Below are 16,981 nucleotides of genomic sequence, written 5' to 3' on the forward strand. Positions count from 1 at the left end.
GAGGTTTAGAGATGTAATATTCAACAAATCCTCAGGCTATATCCTTGAAGATCAAAGGATCATTAGCTGGGCGACAACATTTTAATCATCTTTAAACATCCAAGTCAATAGAAAATACAAATATTTAAATGGCATTACAACCAGAAGGGTTAAAATAATTACCTGCTCACTAGATCAAAAAGTACATCCTTGAAGGAATCCATGCTCACCTGCTAAAAATTCAAAAAATAAGAATCAGGAAGTCCTCTGGATTATTTTGAAAATGCATTCCTAGCCTGACAAGGATTTCTTTTTTTTTTTTTTTTTTAATTTATTGGGGTGACAATTGTTAGTAAAATTACATAGATTTCAGGTGTACAATTCTGTATTACATCATCTATAAATTCCATTGTGTGTTCACCACCCAGAGTCAGTTCTCCTTCCATCACCATATATTTGATCCCCCTTACCCTCATCTCCCACCCCCCACCCCCCTTACCCTCTGGTACCACTAAACTATTGTCTGATGACAAGGATTTCTTAATTTTTTTCTGCTGCTGGTATTTCTATTGATTGGAAAGGAAGATCCCAGGCAGGAAAGTGTCAAGGTGATCATAATAGTATCCTTGAAAATGCCAAATGCTACACATAAAATATGCCAAACAGAGAGAGGAATAAGCCCCTCCATTACCCTCCCTAAAGATATTCTCTGCCAAATGAAATAAATTGTTTATGTTGTATGTGCCATGTTTATATATCTTTACATCCTTCTTCCTGGTGAGTGTTTTGTAAATTGATTAAGGTCATTATAACTGTGGTTCCTCAATTTCAAGCCCCATTTTCCCTTTTCCAGGTCAACTTCAAGTGAACTTTAATGAATTCCTCTTTATTGGTATTTTGTAACACACTCAAAAAATGTAGCTTTTATAAAAATCTTAGAGGAGAAATTTAATGACTTCAGATCTGTGGTGTTATTTACAAATATAAAGGAAATTTCAAGTCAAAAACAAAAAAAATCCAGATCTGACTATTGTTTTGTATAAATCATTCACTCTGTCCCAAGTATATAGCTAAAGATAAAACACTTAACAGCACTTACATGTGTTTATCTAATTTTGTATGAACAAGTTTTTGACCCCATTATTCTTTTCAGTAAATTTTACTGAGTGCCTACACTGTGTTGTTCATCTATTGTTTCAGGGGTGCAGTGGGAGAGTCAGACACTCGCCTAGTGTCACCCAGCCGAGGTTGGCCAATCCCTTCTAGAGCTCCCATAGTGATGGAGTATTCGCTACCCTTCTAGAGTACAGCATGCCATTGCTGAATCCCCTAGCATCTACAGGCAACAAGTAGAAAGCCGGGGAAAATGCAGATTCCGGAAGCCACCCCAGGAATACTGATTAGCCAGTCTACTGAGGGACCCAGGGACACATAATATTAACATGTACGCTGTGTGACTCTGGTGCAGGTGTTTCCCAGGTGGCCCACACTGTATTTTGAGAACTACTTATCCCCCAGGAAGGGAAAGTCAATCGTGCTTCCAGTCCTGACTTCTCTTGGCTTAAAGCATGCGCAGGACTGAGCCTCCTGGTGGTAAGTCACAGGGCTAGACCGCTGTCCTCAGTCTGCCTGGAATTGCCACCCACCATCACAGTTCTACCCTTTGGAGCCACACAGAAGAAGTCAGTTTATTCACTTGTCAACTGTTTATTGAGTGCCAGTTATGTACCACACATGATTCTTGGTTCACAGGTTTCAGGAAAGACTGAAACAGTCAAAACCCCATGCTTCTTAGAGCTTACATTCAAGTGGGGGAATGAGCCTCAATTATTCTCCAATTTCATTCACTCATGCATGCATTCACTCATTTCACAAACACGGATTGGACCAGACATGGTGGGAGAGGGGTTGTTGCTATGGTTCATAAAATAAGAACAGTCCTACCTTCTAAGAAGCCTGCAGTCCAGAGAGGGAGACAGACAGGCAAAACCCTATAAGGCAGTTTATTGAGTGCAAAGATGGAAGAGTCTGCAAATGTTATGAGAGCTCAGAAAGAGGCAATCAAGGAAAGGTTCCCAGAAGAAGTGATGCTAGACCTAAACCTTGAAGGGCAAGCAGGAGTTCACAACGGGCACAGGCACAGCACATGAGAGGAGAAAACAAAAACGAACACAACACAACCGAAGCAACAACGGGAGGTAGAAAAGACGGAGGGACGAAGCACAGAGGGAGGCAGAGACCCTGACTCTGAAGATTGAATTTTATCCTGAGGGCCCTGGGAAGCCATTGAAAGGTGTTAAGAAAATGGGGTAACCTATTCTGATTTGTGTTTTAGAAAAGATTTCTCTGGGTTCAGTAAAAGGAATGGAGAGAGTAGAATCATGAAATAAGTTAGGAACTTACGACAATAGAACAGGCCTGAGTAATAAGGGCCTGAGTGTACCAAGGCACTGAGTGTACCAAGGCACTGTGTATTTGATGAAGAGGGAGGGACAGAGCTGAGAGATATTTAAGAAGTGAAATTGAGAACACTTGGTGACCCATGAGGTGTCAGGAGTATGAAGGACAATAAGAGCCCCTAAAATAGTTGGATGGATATTACGTTCCCAAAATTTCTTTTCATTAGCCTTCCCCCAGGATTAATAACACCGTTTGCAATTTTCATATCATCCGGGTTCCTCCCAATCTTATTGCTGCTATTCACCATAAGTGAGCTGAATTAATGGGGAGCTTGACCACGGTCTCTGTGGAACAACATACTCAAGTTGAAGCCGCCTACTTAAATACCCCAGTCAAGTTCAAATTATCTTCAGAGGGTCAGATAACTAATAAAAAAAAGGAACTTGGTGATAATCCAAGGCAGAAAATCTAGAAGAATTGGAAATTCTCCTTGCTGATTAATGAATCTAAAATTCATACAAACCAAATTACACCCTGTGGCCTTTAGAAATGATAAGAGGCTGAAGGTAATCACCACAAATCCGGAAGAGTGATTACCTAAAGGGGGAGGGTAGAGAGGGCGTGTGGTGTGGGAAGGAGGAATGAATTATAGAGAAAGGGGTAAACAGAAGCCTCCCATTATAGTTGTAGCATTCTATTCTTATGCTGATGGCAGGCACACACACGGGTGCTCACTTCACCATTTTATACACTATTTGATGGGCCTGACATATTTCAGACATACCTGGGGGCATATTAGGAATCTGCTCCTACCTTGGTGAGCTGCGCCAAAGGTTCCAGGAGCCCCTTTGAGTGACCCTGCTTGCAAGTTTAGAGACTTTAACAGGTGCCAACTCTCTCTTCACCTGGGTAGTAGTAGATTCTTCTGTATCTGAGGGAATCTTATACATAGAGAGTAGTGTGTACAGCTAGTATCTAGTAAATAAACCTTTGAAAATTGAAGGGAAGATGAAAGAGAGACAACAGAGATTAATGACTTAAGCCTGTGGGTTTTATATTAATGTAACTCAAAGCCCTAGGAAACTCTTTGGAAGGAGAAGGTTGAGCAACCCATGTCAGGCCTCCCCCCCCAACTACCCGTAAGTGTTTTCACCTGGCTGCATCCTGGCTTTCCACCCAGTAGATGATTTGAATGATGAGTGCTACAGTTTTTAAAAATTATTTAGTAAAGAATGGATTTTGAAAACTAGAAATGTTAATTTCCTCCATTTCTCTTTCACAACCAAAATTTAGCCATGGCTAGTTTGTTGTATACATACACACACATACATAAGGTATACCTACTTACATACACAGCTTACACACATACACACACACAGGCACATGGTGGGTCATGACCAAATGGACCCACCAACAAGAGCAATATAAAATTACTGAACGAAGATCCCATTTTCCCTTTATTTATCAAAAGGAAGAATTAGTGGATTTTTTCATATTGAGTTCTCCATGAAGCCTTTTGTGGTCATTTTAGGCGCACTGAGCTCTGACCGAGGGCTGTTCCTGGTACATGTTGTGTTTTTGTTTACAGTCATCACTCTACTTAGTCCATAATCACCACTCTGGTACTTGTCATGTCAGAAAACAAATGAGTGAATGAAAAATGAAAGAACAAAATAAACAAATAGATGAATGGTTGATCAATTAATTTACAAATAAATTGTGTTCTGCCACATTAAAGTCATGGGTCATCCACAAAATGAACACACACACAAATGTCTGCACATGTTAATGTCACAGCTATAGTCCATGTCTGAAAACATTTTCGTGTGTGAACACTTAGAATCAAGGCAAAAGGTCTTTCTTAAACAAACATGATTACTCTTGACAGTAGCAGTGTAAACAGACTCATGTCAGAAATTTGTTAATTATCTTTCTGCTGCTAACATCCACTTTGTTGATCTGCTTTATCATGAAAAGTCTTTTTTCTTGAAAACATGTCGGGGGACTCCCATGTGGACATCTGCTAGAATGCAAGCAAAGACTATCTAATTGCATACTTTTCCATCATTTTTTTTCTCATGGAAAAGTCCAAAGGCCAAAAAGTTAGCCACAATAGTTTCCTCACTCAGTAGAGAGAAATGATGACCTGAAATTAAAATTCAATTCAGTTATTGTTGGTTGTGCATCTAACAGCAGGTCTCTGATAGATAGAATGGTGAGATGCAAAGAGAGCCTCAAGAAGTTGACAGTCTAAGTAGGGTTGCAGACATTTCATTCACTGTTTATTTACTTAACTAGTATTTATTTAATGTATAGTATGAGCCAGACTCTTTTGATAAGCCCTGATGAACAAACTGGCATGGTCCACGCTCAAAGGGAGCTTGCAGTATAATAGATAAGGCAAATATTAAACAATAAGCATACATACAAATACAAAGCTATAAACGTTTTTAAGTGTTTTGTAGGAAAAGAATAAGATTCTATGAAAGAGAATAATAGGAGATAATACACTTGAAAGGAAGCGTTCAGAGGTGATCTGCCTGAGTAAGTGTCATTTGTGCTGCCCCCTACCGGTGACACTTATATTGCATGGTTCAGTGTACGTAATAAGGGCGAACACAAAATGCAGTAAGTTCTGTGTGCATATATGTATAAAAGACATTTACCCGCGACTAAGGGACTCCTCGTGGAAGAGACATCAGTTTTGGACCTCTGCGAGGATGGGCAAAGATTTGATATGTGGAGAAAATTGCATGACCAAAGGAAGTGGGGAAGGAAAGCAAAGTGTGTCTAAGAAACAACAAGTACCGGTAGTTGGATGTAGCTAAGGAACAAGGTACCGGGCTTGCTCAAAAAAAAAAAAAAAAAAAAACAGATTGTAGAAGACACAGAATGCCAGGCCAAGGAGTTTAAACCTTATTCTAGAGGCAGTAGGGTATCATGGGATGCTTCTGAGCAGGGCAGTGGGATATTCGAACCTGTGCCTTCTGAAAATCAGCATGGCTGATGAGTGGAGAGTGGATCGTACAGAAGGACACACTAAAGGCAGGCAGAACAACTAGATCCAGACTAGCTCACGCAAAGACAAGCAAAATTGCCATGGTCCACATGAAAATAATGAGACAGTAGGTGCAGTAACAGGAAAGGCGTGACAAATGGCAAACGTCGGCAAGGTGATTTCCCAGGCTGACCATAGTCCAGTCCTGATTGGCCTTGGGAAGTGAGAGGGTGGTATCAATTATAATGCTAAAATCTTGGGTCTCAGGGACTAGGGAGACGGTGACATCCCTAGCCAGACAGGGAATCGACGAGGTCTATGGAAGAGATGCTTTGTTTGGTTGAACACGTTGAGTTAAGGGACTTGTAGGGCCCTATGTCCAGCAGGCCACATAAGTTCAGGGTGTAGTGCCCAAGGCAGGATGACCAAGCCAGGGGCTCGTGGACTCACTCAGTGAGGTAGCCCCAGTCAGGGTTCAGAGCCCTGGGTCTCTGCATCTGCTCTGTTTAGCCGATGATATATCATGAAGTATTTACTGTACTCAAGTCTGGGCCTCCCTGAGAACAGGGATCACTGCACCTTACCTAATATTCGCTGGGATTATTACTGCTAATAACTCTTTATTGGGGAAATCAAATAGCTGTAACTTTTCACTGTTGTTGGAAAAGCTTGAGGGGTGAGTCATGTATTACCCACAGAAGAACTCTGTCCACACTAGCCACATAGTAAAATTAAGTTCAAATAAAATGTTTTGGAAGAGTGTTTCATTTCAGAAAGGCTTACATTCTTCCTCTTACTGGAAATGAGTCTTACAGGGCATTAAAAAGCTCTGTGTCCTATATGGTGTTTAATATAAAGTCTCCATTTTTTTTCTTTAATCTACATGAGATCAATAGTAAAATTCATAAGTAGTAAAAGCAGTTGCAGTAAACCTTTACATTTATAGCACTGTATAGTTTATGAAACACTTTTGCTAATGTTACTCTTCAGATCCCCAAAACGCCCTAGCAGAGTCAATATTGCTGCCCCTCCTTTCCTTTAGAGAAACTGAGGCTCAGAGAGATCACAGGAAGTGCCCAAGGTCACCTAAGTAAAAAGTGTCAGAGCCAAGGTTGAGTGCGAACTTTATCGTATTTGTATCATATTATATATTTGCGCACATTTTATAGTTTACACTTTCTTGCACTTTCGTAATAACCTATCAAATCTTCCCATGAGTCCTGTTGTTGGCCTTCGTTGACTTTCCTCTAAGTCAGAGGGACCTAAAAGACTGGACGACTTGGTGACGGTCACAAGGAGAGTGGCAGAGCCAAGACTCCAGTCCCGGCTCCCTGGATCCACTCCCCACACTATGCAGAACTCCTTCTAAAACACCCAGAGAGCAGGGTCCATTGATTATCATTCATGTCAGGCAATTAAGACTTTCATCCGTTGGCTACTACAGAACTAAAATAGCCCCCAGGAGTCCTTCCTCAGTTACACACCTTAACCCTGCATATACCACGGAGGAAGACACCTAACAAATGCTGCCTGTTCCTTGAAATGTTTCAAAGGTTCTAGATTTGAGAGCCCCAGATTGAATTTCATCGCCTTCTCTCCCACGCATACCACCAGGAATTTCATCCCATTCACGGAGGTTACTGAGAGGAAAAGCTCTTTGAACGCCAAGGCAAGTCAATCCGCCTGCCAGGGGATGACTGCTCAGTCCATCACACTGAGCAATTCCCAGAGAATACAGACTAAGCCTGCCCAACCCAGAGTCCTGGAAAGTAACTTGAATATAACTGAGCCACTTTGAGTCTGTTAGCAATGTATATAACAAACCATACTCCAAAAGCATTTAAGTGTAATATACTCATAGGTTTTTTTTGTATTTTTTTAAGTAATTGCAGTTTTTGCAATTGTTTTTAACCTTTTTTTTTTTTTTTAAGATTTTTTTTGGGGAAGGGGAACAGGACTTTCTTGGGGAACAGTATGTACTTCCAGGACTTCTTTCCAAGTCAAGTTGTTGTCCTTTCAATCTTAGTTGTGCAGGGTGCCGTTCAGCTTCAAGTTGTTGTCCTTTCAGTCTTAGTTGTGGAGGGCGCAGCTCAGCTCCAGGTCCAGTTGCCGTTGCTAGTTGCAGGGAGCCGCTGAGCTCCCGGATGATTCATAGGTTTTTACCAAAGCCTTCTTCATGGAAGAGAAGCAGGAGGTTTACATTTCATATCACAAGGCAAAATGTCCTCGAATGCATCCTTGGAAATCTCTGGTTCTTCCAAAGTTCCTTTCCCTATAGTTGTTTCTACCTCTCTCCGACTCTCTGCACCTTCTCTAGACTTGTCCTGTAGCCACTGCCACCGTGTCCTGTACCTCTTCTATTTATAGAGCAATTGGCATTCCCATTCCCTAACCCCACTCAGGAAACCTAAAAATATTCCTTGGGATCCACTCTCTTTAAAAATTCAGAAACTTGTAAGCAAGAAGAGGGAGAAATGGAGAAAAATTCTAAAAACTATTAATTTAATCATTGTTTCTAACCCAAAAGAATAGCATAATAGCCAACATTTTCTGTCTCAGCTTCTTTGCATACTTTTCCCCTAATTCTTAAAATAGCCCTATAAGGCAGATATGGATCCCCATTTTACAGATGAGTATACCGAGGTTTAGAGGAATTAAACTACTTAACAGCTACAGTTGGTACAGTGCAGACCCAAGTCTATCTGACTCCAAAATGCATGCATCCCCTGCCACTCTGCACAGAAATAGAAACAATGGGTCCTTTCCCTCTGACAGCGGCCCTCTCCACCCCAGCTACCCGCTGCAGCCCTCCCTCTCCTAGTCCCTATTTCCTCTGGCCAGAGGCGAAAGGAAGCTTGTTACGTTTTCAGCTGATAGAACCACATCCTGCGCCAGCCCTAGGTGCTAGTGCACACATGGCCCAGCTCCCTCATGCCCAGAGACCTGCTCACCAGCCTTTAGTCACATCTGGAACATATTTTAAGTTACCGCTAACCACAACTGCAAACTAAGTTTTTTAGAGTTCAAGATTGCAAGAGATTAAGCTACGGCTTAGGCTCACTGGCTAAAGTTCAGCACAGGAGATCTGTATCCCCACTTCCTCTGCCCTCACTGGCTCTGCTTGGGAGACTTCACAATGGAAATTTGATCCAATTGTTGCTGCTTGAGAGCACAGAACCCTCAGTTCTCTCTGGACCCAAGGTCTCTACTTGCAGGTAGGGAGCAGTGGGAAGCAGTCTAGGATGAGTAGTGTTGATGCATTCAGCTTTGGAACCAAAGCGACCCATGTGTGGGTCCTCTGTCTGTGTGACCTTGGGTCAGTCACCCAACTGTTCCAACCCTTGGTTTCCTCACCTGAATAAGAGAGGGCTGTGAAGGAGTACTGAGAAAAATGCATGCACCTAAAACAAAGTCCTCAGCAAATGTAATTTATCCTTATTATTAGTTTCAGCCTCAGCTCTCTCTCGATCTCCCTAACATTGGGGCCATCACTTTACCTCTGGGCTCTGAGTTTCTTCACCCTCATTGGCAGGTTGGGCTTAATTATCTCTCAGGTCCCTTCCTGCATTGATTTTCTATAAAGCCACCTCCATTTTGCATTTTTTTCCCTCCTCATTAGATGAAAATAAAATTACTCATTCCCAAAATGTCTTGGAAAAAGAGGGACTCCATTTGGCATGAGCTTTCATGGGAAACAGCTCTTCTAGAATTGGAATAAAAAGCATATGTTGTTTATTGTTTGCTCAGGTTCAGAGGGGATAAGAAATGGTAGAGTAGCTTCATGTGACAAAGAGATCCGGGGTGGGAGGAAAGGTATAGAGGTCTACCGTGTTTCCCTGAAAATAAGACCTAGCCAGACAATCAGATCTAATGCGTCTTTTGGAGCAAAAATTAATATAAGACCCATCTTATATTATATACAGTGGTACCTCGGTTTTCAAATGTAATCCACGAGTTCTGAAACATTCAAAAACAGCCGACAGCTGGGCCTCAGGATCTTGCGCTCAGCGGAAGCCGTGTGACATGTTCGACTTCTGAGTTGTGTTCAAACACCGAAGTGTTTACTTCCGGGTTTACAGCGTTCATAAACCAAAATGTTTGTCAATGGAGACGTTCGAAAACCGAGGTACCACTGTATTATATTATATTACATTACATTACATTACAATACATTATATTATAGACCCAGTCTTATAGTAAAATAAGACTATGTCTTATATTAATTTTTGCTCCAAATGACGCATTAGAGCTGACTGTCTGGCTAGGTCTTATTTTCGGGGAAACACGGTAGTTAATATGTCAAATCCACAGTCTGGGCCTCTGGGGGTTTGTCCTGTGGGTTTGCCCAGAGTGCACACCTGTTGTGTGATAAAAATAACCAAACGGTATTCCCAGAAATCTCCATCATGAAGTGGAACTCTTCAAATCAGAATGTGGGGAGCAATGGTCAATATTTAGGGGAACGAAGTAAGGGAAGTAGAGGGGTGATAAAATGACTGCTAGCCTGTGATGGGGAGGGAAAAAGCAAGAAAGAGAAATATGACAATCTGATCTCAAATCAGCCAGGCCCCTGCTGTTGGCCAAGGGAGTAGGCTTGGCCGACAGCTTCCTACAGGCATCAACCAACCCAATCCAAACTCCTGCCAGGAGGCATCATTATAGACAAATGTCAGCCTCAACTCTATGGAGAACACATGAAGGGAAAGGCTTCCTACCCCCTTTGCTGAAAGAGTTTTGCCATTCGGACAGATTTTTTCAGGGTCACTTTCCAACCTATCTCTAGAAGAATGACAACTCTCAGACCCCTGCTGACTCATTTGTTCATGGGAACAAAACCATACATCCTTATTCAAAATACAGATCGATGCCCAGTCCTAGCCCTCAGGCTTTCTGAGGCCCTCTGCCACCTTCTCCCTTGGTGTTCCCCCTACTCTGTGGCCACTCTTGGAAAGAAATATCTGTCCAGTTAAGCATGCCTTGACTGATTAATTTATTCCACCTGTTCTTCCTCCAGAACTTTGAGCGTGACACAAAAGGTTCCAAAACAAGTTTGGTTCTTCTATCGATAACCAGAGCATTGTAATCGATGGAGAGTAGAGTATGGAGAGCTGAAGGAAAGAAGCACATAAGATTTCTCCCCCTTCCATTTGCCTGGCTTTTATGCTGATTTATCCAGTACATTAAAAGCATGCAGACATGTGAAACTGCCTAAGAAAGAAGCTCATCTCTACTTTGCAAGGGAATTTTTAAACCTGACCCTGTTCAAGTCATGGGTAGTAGGAATGGGGAGAAAGAGAAGCAAACAAACTCATTGATCATTGTTGAATGAATGACTAAACAACACTAAGTGAGCAACTACTATGAGCCAGTTCCTTTACCAAGTGGCTTACCTGTTTTCAACCCTACAAATAAGCCTGTGAAAGGTAGACGAATGCCTGTGTCCCAGGTGAGGCAATGTCACTTCAGGGAAGGAATAACTTGCCTTGGGTTACTCGGGCCTTGATTCCACCTCAGATCCTCATCGCTCTAAAGTCTGTAACTCCTACCAAGCCGCACTAGAAAGTGTGCATTTCTTTGCTGTGTATTTTCCAAAATTCTGATGACTCAGAGTCTTTAGCAGGACCCCATCGTGTCTTCAGAAGTGGGGAAAATAAGTGAACATGACTATTTTGAGTGACGTCGCCCTGACAGCTTTGGAGAAGCAAATGCAGCCTTACAGGTACACGCTTCCTTCATTAAGTTAGTCGCCTTTATTCGAAGTCAAGTGCCCTTTATCAGAATTGACAGCAGGTTTCTGATCAAATATTACTGAGTCTGCCTCTAGGTACAAACCTGAGTGAGTTCCTCTGTGTCCCCTTGGTTAATGCCTTGTGACTCGGGGTGCCAGAACTAGCAGTTTGACTCCGTATAACGCAATGTGACAGCTAACACCCAAAGGAGAAAACAGCTCCTCTCCACTATCTCCCACTTTCTCCCTATTTACAACCCACATTTCCAAGCCAGTCTGCAAGGGGCTTTTTAACACACCAGGTGTGTGTCACTCCTTGGAAAGGTCACGTTTACATTTGCAATCTTTGCATCGTGTTTCTGCTATGGATGTGTGGAGCAGAGGGAGAAAGAGCCTAATGTCAGTGCCTATTTGGTTCCTCCAATGCCACGTGGCAAGGGGCTGACAGAAGAGAGACCCCAGGTCATGGGTGGGGTGAGGGTGCTGATGGCCAGGCTCCGTGCCGTAGGCTTTCATGCTGGCTCCCAGCTGATGTCCTGTCCAAGCCGCCTGATGGAGTCAGGACAGATTTTCTCCAGGGCCAGAGCAATGCCATTCCAGCCTGTAGTCGATGGCGATCACCTTGACAACACGAACAATGAGCAGCACATCATTTTTGGAGGATGTACCCGTACACGGCAAGATCTCTGCCAAATCTCATCCCCTTGCCAAGGCGTCCAGGTGTTTCTTTGTGTTCGCGCAGAGAACTAACATCATTTTTTCCTTCAGTTCGGAAGAGGTGGTCCAAAGTGTTTAAGAGACAGTAGTTGCAACATGTTGGAGCGAGAATTTATTATCTCAGCCCCAATAGGTCTTAATAAGCCTTACACAACTGTTTAGGCATTTATTCTATTAACGGCTGTTCATTCTGGTGGCTTCACCTGAATATTCATGATCTTCCTATCCCCAGAGCTTCAGCATAGCAGCTGTTTGAAACCCACAGCAAATGTTCAAGAGAGTTCCACAAATATAAACACCCTCACAGCTGAATGTTCCAGCGCTGGCCTCACAGAGGCTAGCCATGAAACATTTATATGAAGTGGTTTTTGTTGTTGTTGTTGTTTTTGAGGGCATTTACAAAACTTAAACAATCCACCCCCTTTGGGGAACTCTTCACTCTAATTGGGACATGACCATGCAGACAAAGGGTCCGGGAGAGCCCATATCACAAAGATAACCGCCTCCCTTCTTGCTCCCTCCTGTGATGGAGGTTCTGAATGAATTCCAGTTGAAAGAGAAGCTAGCGCAACCCAGGGGGAGGGGGTGGTGGCGTGCAGGTGGGACGTGCAGGGTACACTTCAGGGGATATTGCTGAGTTGGTTGTTTGTAAAAGAGTGAGGGGGTTCATACAGGGAATATTTTTAGCATAAAAGTATCAACGGAGAAAGGATTGGTGGTGCTTTTCCAAAGGGATATAACTACAAATGACAGGATTAAACTAGCAAGAGGGCGATCTGACATGAAATTTAGCGAGCTCTCCCCCGTGAGCATATGTTTTCTGCCTTTCAAGTCAGACATGCAAAGTAGAGAAAGTTCAGGCCCATCTTTATGACGGAACAAATCTCCCTCTTGGGTGAGTCACTTAACCACTTTGTGCCTCAACTTCTTGTTTATAAATTGGGGATGGTGGGGGGGGAACGTTGTGTCAAAGAAGATAGTTCTGTGACATCACTTTATAAACCAAGAAGATATTAATGTATTATAAATGCATTCCTATTGTCTTTAATTGACCCAAAGCATAAAGCTAAAGATGAGTAGATATACTTTTCTAGCCTTTTTGTGGGAAACCCAGGTCACGTCGACCAGCGGGAAGTGTACGGTGAGGAGGGTGTGGGGCTCATTCATGTGCTGTGTAATACAGTTTGCTGCAGTAAAAAGAACATGTGTTGTGCAATCATATTGATGTTGGTTTGAATCCCAGCACTACCAGTGAAATTGGAGCAAATCACTTAGCTTTCTGAGCCTCAGTTCACCAGTCGTGGGCCTTCTCCATCTTTTCCACAAGAGTACAGCTTGCTGGAACCCCCCAGCAGGTCCACCCCATGGCCCCTCTACCCTCAGCTGTGGGGATTTTAGAACCTGTGGCTGGGTGGATGGGTGGAATAGCCCCCCCACCAGCCAGTGACTTCTCTAGCCAGAATACCACCTCTCCAAGCCAGGAACCTGAAACTAAGAGCAGAGCAGGAGAAAAGACTCTATTCCCTCCTTGTTTTCACACTGTCCTGGTGGCTCATTCATTCTTCGGGAATTCTATGAAGTTGAAAGGGAAGGAGAGAGGTGAAGGCTTAACTGCAAGTTTATTTCAGAAGAAAATCAACTGAAACTTACCGCATGTATTGTTGTCCTTGATTTCTTTTTAAAATCCATTTCCCTCAGTAGACAGATGCTTTTCAACCTTTTGTAAATGCCATCTTTGGATTCACATGAAAATTTCCAGTCCTCCTTCAATGGCATCTGGAATTCAAAATATAAGAAATATCACGGTTAAAATCCAATCAGAACAATTAGAATATCAACATGGTGTTTCAAGTTGCGCAAACTTCCTCCCCAAAATACCATTCCCTAGCCCGTGCTTGAAAAAGGTCATAATATAATAAAGAACCAAACATGGAAAAAAACAAATTAACATAATGTATGTGACTGTCATACGAGAGGCACAGAGCAAGTCCTTGAGAGCACAGAGGAGAAGGGACTCTGTGACAGAACCAGGGAAAGCTGCAGAGACAAGCATGGCAATCTGACTAGACATTTTCTGGATGGAACAGATGAAACAGGCATTACAAGTACAAGCAACTATGTGGACAAAGGTCTAAAGGAAGGAAAGCGACGATGTGGCAAGGAAATGGCCAAAAGTTCTTTATGGCAGAAGTGAGTTTGGGGAGCAGGGGTGAAGTGGGTTAGGTCTCCTTTTGCCGTGCTGAGGAGCTGGACGAAATCCTATAGGCAAGCGTGGAATTGTATCATCAGGATTTTATTTTAGAAGAAAAATGCATGCATGTTTGTGATAAAAAGAAGTGAGATGGGGACACCAGAGATAGGAAGAGCCTATGTTACTTATTTCACCTTCCCAATAACCCCATGGAGTAGCTATTATTTCTCTATAACAAGAAGGAGCTAACAGTTTGCTCTTTGGCTGACAAATGACAAAGCTGGGACTCAAAACCAGACCTCATAATGTCAAGTCTAGGGCTCTTTTTCACTTTTCACCATAACCCATTCGCTACTATAAACAGGAAATACAGACACCAAGTTGTTGTCATGGCTTCTTAAACTTTTTTGTGCTGTAGACCCATTTAATAGTTTGGTAAAGCCTGTGAAGCTCATATCAGAATAATTTTTTTAATGCATTCAATAAAACGCATTGAGCTACCAAGACACCAATAATATTAAAATCTAGTTACTAAAATATTTAAAACACTGTGCTATGGTAATATAAGTGCTTCTTTAGTAATACATCAAAAAAGCAAGCTCTATTGGAGGGATTAATAGCTACCAGAATCTCAAAACAGTGGTAAATATAAATCATTTTTTAAAATATCTCCAACAACTGCAATGCAATATAAAAATATCTGTGATTCCTATGGTGATATAGTCATGGGTTTTGCTAATGTTACTGTGCTTGCCTCTAATCATAATTAATAATAATGACAAATTCCAGACTAGTGAGCGTAAAGGTATCATTTTTTTCTCACCCAAGTTCATAGATCCCTGAATAATATCCACTGACCCTGGTTAAGAACCTCAAGAAAACCCACAGTGAGATATCACCTCACTCCAGTTAGAATGGCTATCATCAACAAGACAAATAGCAACAAGTGTTGGAGAGGCTGTGGAGAAAAAGGAACCCTCATACACTGTTGGTAGGAATGCAGACTGGTGCAGCCTCTATGGAAGGCAGTGTAGAGGTTCCTCAAAAAATTACAAATAGAATCACCATATGACCCAGCAATCCCTCTTCTGGGTACCTACCCAAAAAATCTGAAAACATTTATCCATAAAGACACGTGTGCTCCAATGTTCATTGCAGCTTTATTTACGATGGCCAAGACATGGAAACAACCAAAATGTCCTTCGATAGATGAATGGATAAAGAAGTTGTGGTATATATACACAATGGAATACTATTCGGTGGTAAGAAAAGATGAAATAGGACCATTTGTGACAACATGGGTGGATCTTGAGATTATAATACTAAGCAAAATAAGTCAGACAGAAAAAGCAGAGAACCATGTGATTTCACTGATATGTGGTATATAAACCAAAAATAACAAAAGATCAAGACAAACAAATAAGAAACAAAAACTCATAGACACAGACAATAGTTGAGTGGTTACCAGAGGGTAAGGGGGGTGGGGGGTGGGAGATGAGGGTAAAGGGGATCAAATACATGGTGATGGAAGGAGAACTGACTCTGGGTGGTGACCACACAATGGGATTTATAGATGATGTATTACAGAATTGTACACCCGAAATCTATGTAAGTTTACTAACAATTGTCACCCCAATAAACTTTAATTAAAAAAAATAAAAACCTCATGAAATGTTTCAAATTTGAGATAATCTATGAAAGTGATTTTCAAAATATTTAGGAATGGGATCTTTTTTTTCAAGTGAACTAAGAAGCAGAATTTCAGTGATGAAACAATTCAAAGCAGAAGGAGTCCGATGGAAGCAGCATGGGAAGGACTTGGAGAACCATCCCCTGGGTCTCCTCTTCACATCTTTCAGGCCCAGGCACTCTTGATGGAGCAGGCGCATGAGGTATCTCCTCAGAGTCCCAGGGGTCCCCAAAAATACTTTGCTGTGGGTTCTCAATACGTGTCTGCAGGGCTTAGCTTTCTCAAGACAGAGGTCTGGAAAGTTTTCTGGCAATAATAGCCCTTTCCAGAAAACACACTGCCATCCCACCCTCAGGAAAGCTTGTTTGAAGGGAAAGTTTCTGAGCAACCATGAATCTTCAGCAATATCCCAGAGGTAGTAGCATTGTTCATACATAGGCTGATCCTAGTGAACAGTAACGGTTTCAAGCTAATAAGGAAATAATCCATTTTCAGCAGATGAAAGAAGGGGGATCAGAAAGGTAATTTGAGCTGAGGGGAATAACAGTGCCAAAAACTTATAATGGAAACTACCTAAAGAATCCAAGACCCTTTGTTAGATATGAATGATTTCTTTTTTCTGGTGAAAAGTGTATGAAGAACTTGAGAAGAAGGGCCTGAGTGGATTTATGAAACAACCTCTGTCTGGGGAAGAAGGGCTTGGGGTAAGGTTGCAGCCCACTGTATCCTTAGGTTACGTAACCGGGAGGGAGTTGAAAGATGTTCAAACCACCACAATATGATGTGCTGTGTCTTTGAACTCTTTCCTCCGGGTTTTAACTGTAAGTTCATACATGTGTCTTTGCAATACCTCTCTCACTGGCTGTGAATATAGAGCAGAAACAAAAACAAACTTAATTAAGAAAGAATTCTATAAGGAATGCCATACACAGCTGATGTTCCCCACTCTGAGCGCCAAAATCTTGTCTGTAATTCAGGAAGAATCCACCTATTGAAGATGCCTTAAAAACTTGAAGTGCTCGCAAGGTTTTAAAGGCAAAAATGTTTAATGACATTAACTGGACTTTATTGAAAATGTCTAACCCCATTCTGAATTAAGAACTAGAATCTGTTGGCTCTATTACCAAAATACAAAGAACTGAAAAAGATAGATAGTGGGCTGTGGTATCAGTTTATAATGCCTTTTATTCATTCATTCATTCATTCATTCATTCATTCGAAAACTATTTGTTGAGTGGATTTTGTGGTCGATGGACTGAACTAGATGCCAGAAATACA

General features: G+C 41.9%; 2 protein-coding genes across 9 annotated transcripts in view; one reads left to right on the forward strand and one right to left on the reverse strand.

The window, feature by feature from the left end:
- Window positions 1-16,981, forward strand: part of NFIA (nuclear factor I A) — a 562,979-nt gene that overhangs the window by 68,494 nt on the left and 477,504 nt on the right. The gene's annotated exons all lie outside the window — the stretch shown is intronic.
- The window catches only part of LOC141572107 (uncharacterized), a 147,687-nt gene that overhangs the window by 32,324 nt on the left and 98,382 nt on the right, over window positions 1-16,981 (reverse strand). For all 4 annotated transcript variants that reach the window (XR_016018637.1, XR_012497235.2, XM_088791164.1 and 1 more), the window contains exons 3-4: window positions 13,473-13,598; window positions 163-212 (exon numbers count right to left, since the gene is read on the reverse strand). Coding sequence is in view for 2 of the 4 variants with exons in the window: in XM_088791164.1 (XP_088647290.1) it covers window positions 163-212; window positions 13,473-13,598 (176 nt within the window). In the remaining 2 variants the exon portion in view is untranslated. The remainder of the gene's footprint in view (window positions 1-162; window positions 213-13,472; window positions 13,599-16,981) is intronic.

Source organism: Rhinolophus sinicus, chromosome 14, assembly GCF_057876585.1.
Source record: "Rhinolophus sinicus isolate RSI-liver-muscle chromosome 14, RSI-T2T, whole genome shotgun sequence".
Classification (NCBI taxonomy): domain Eukaryota; kingdom Metazoa; phylum Chordata; class Mammalia; order Chiroptera; family Rhinolophidae; genus Rhinolophus; species Rhinolophus sinicus.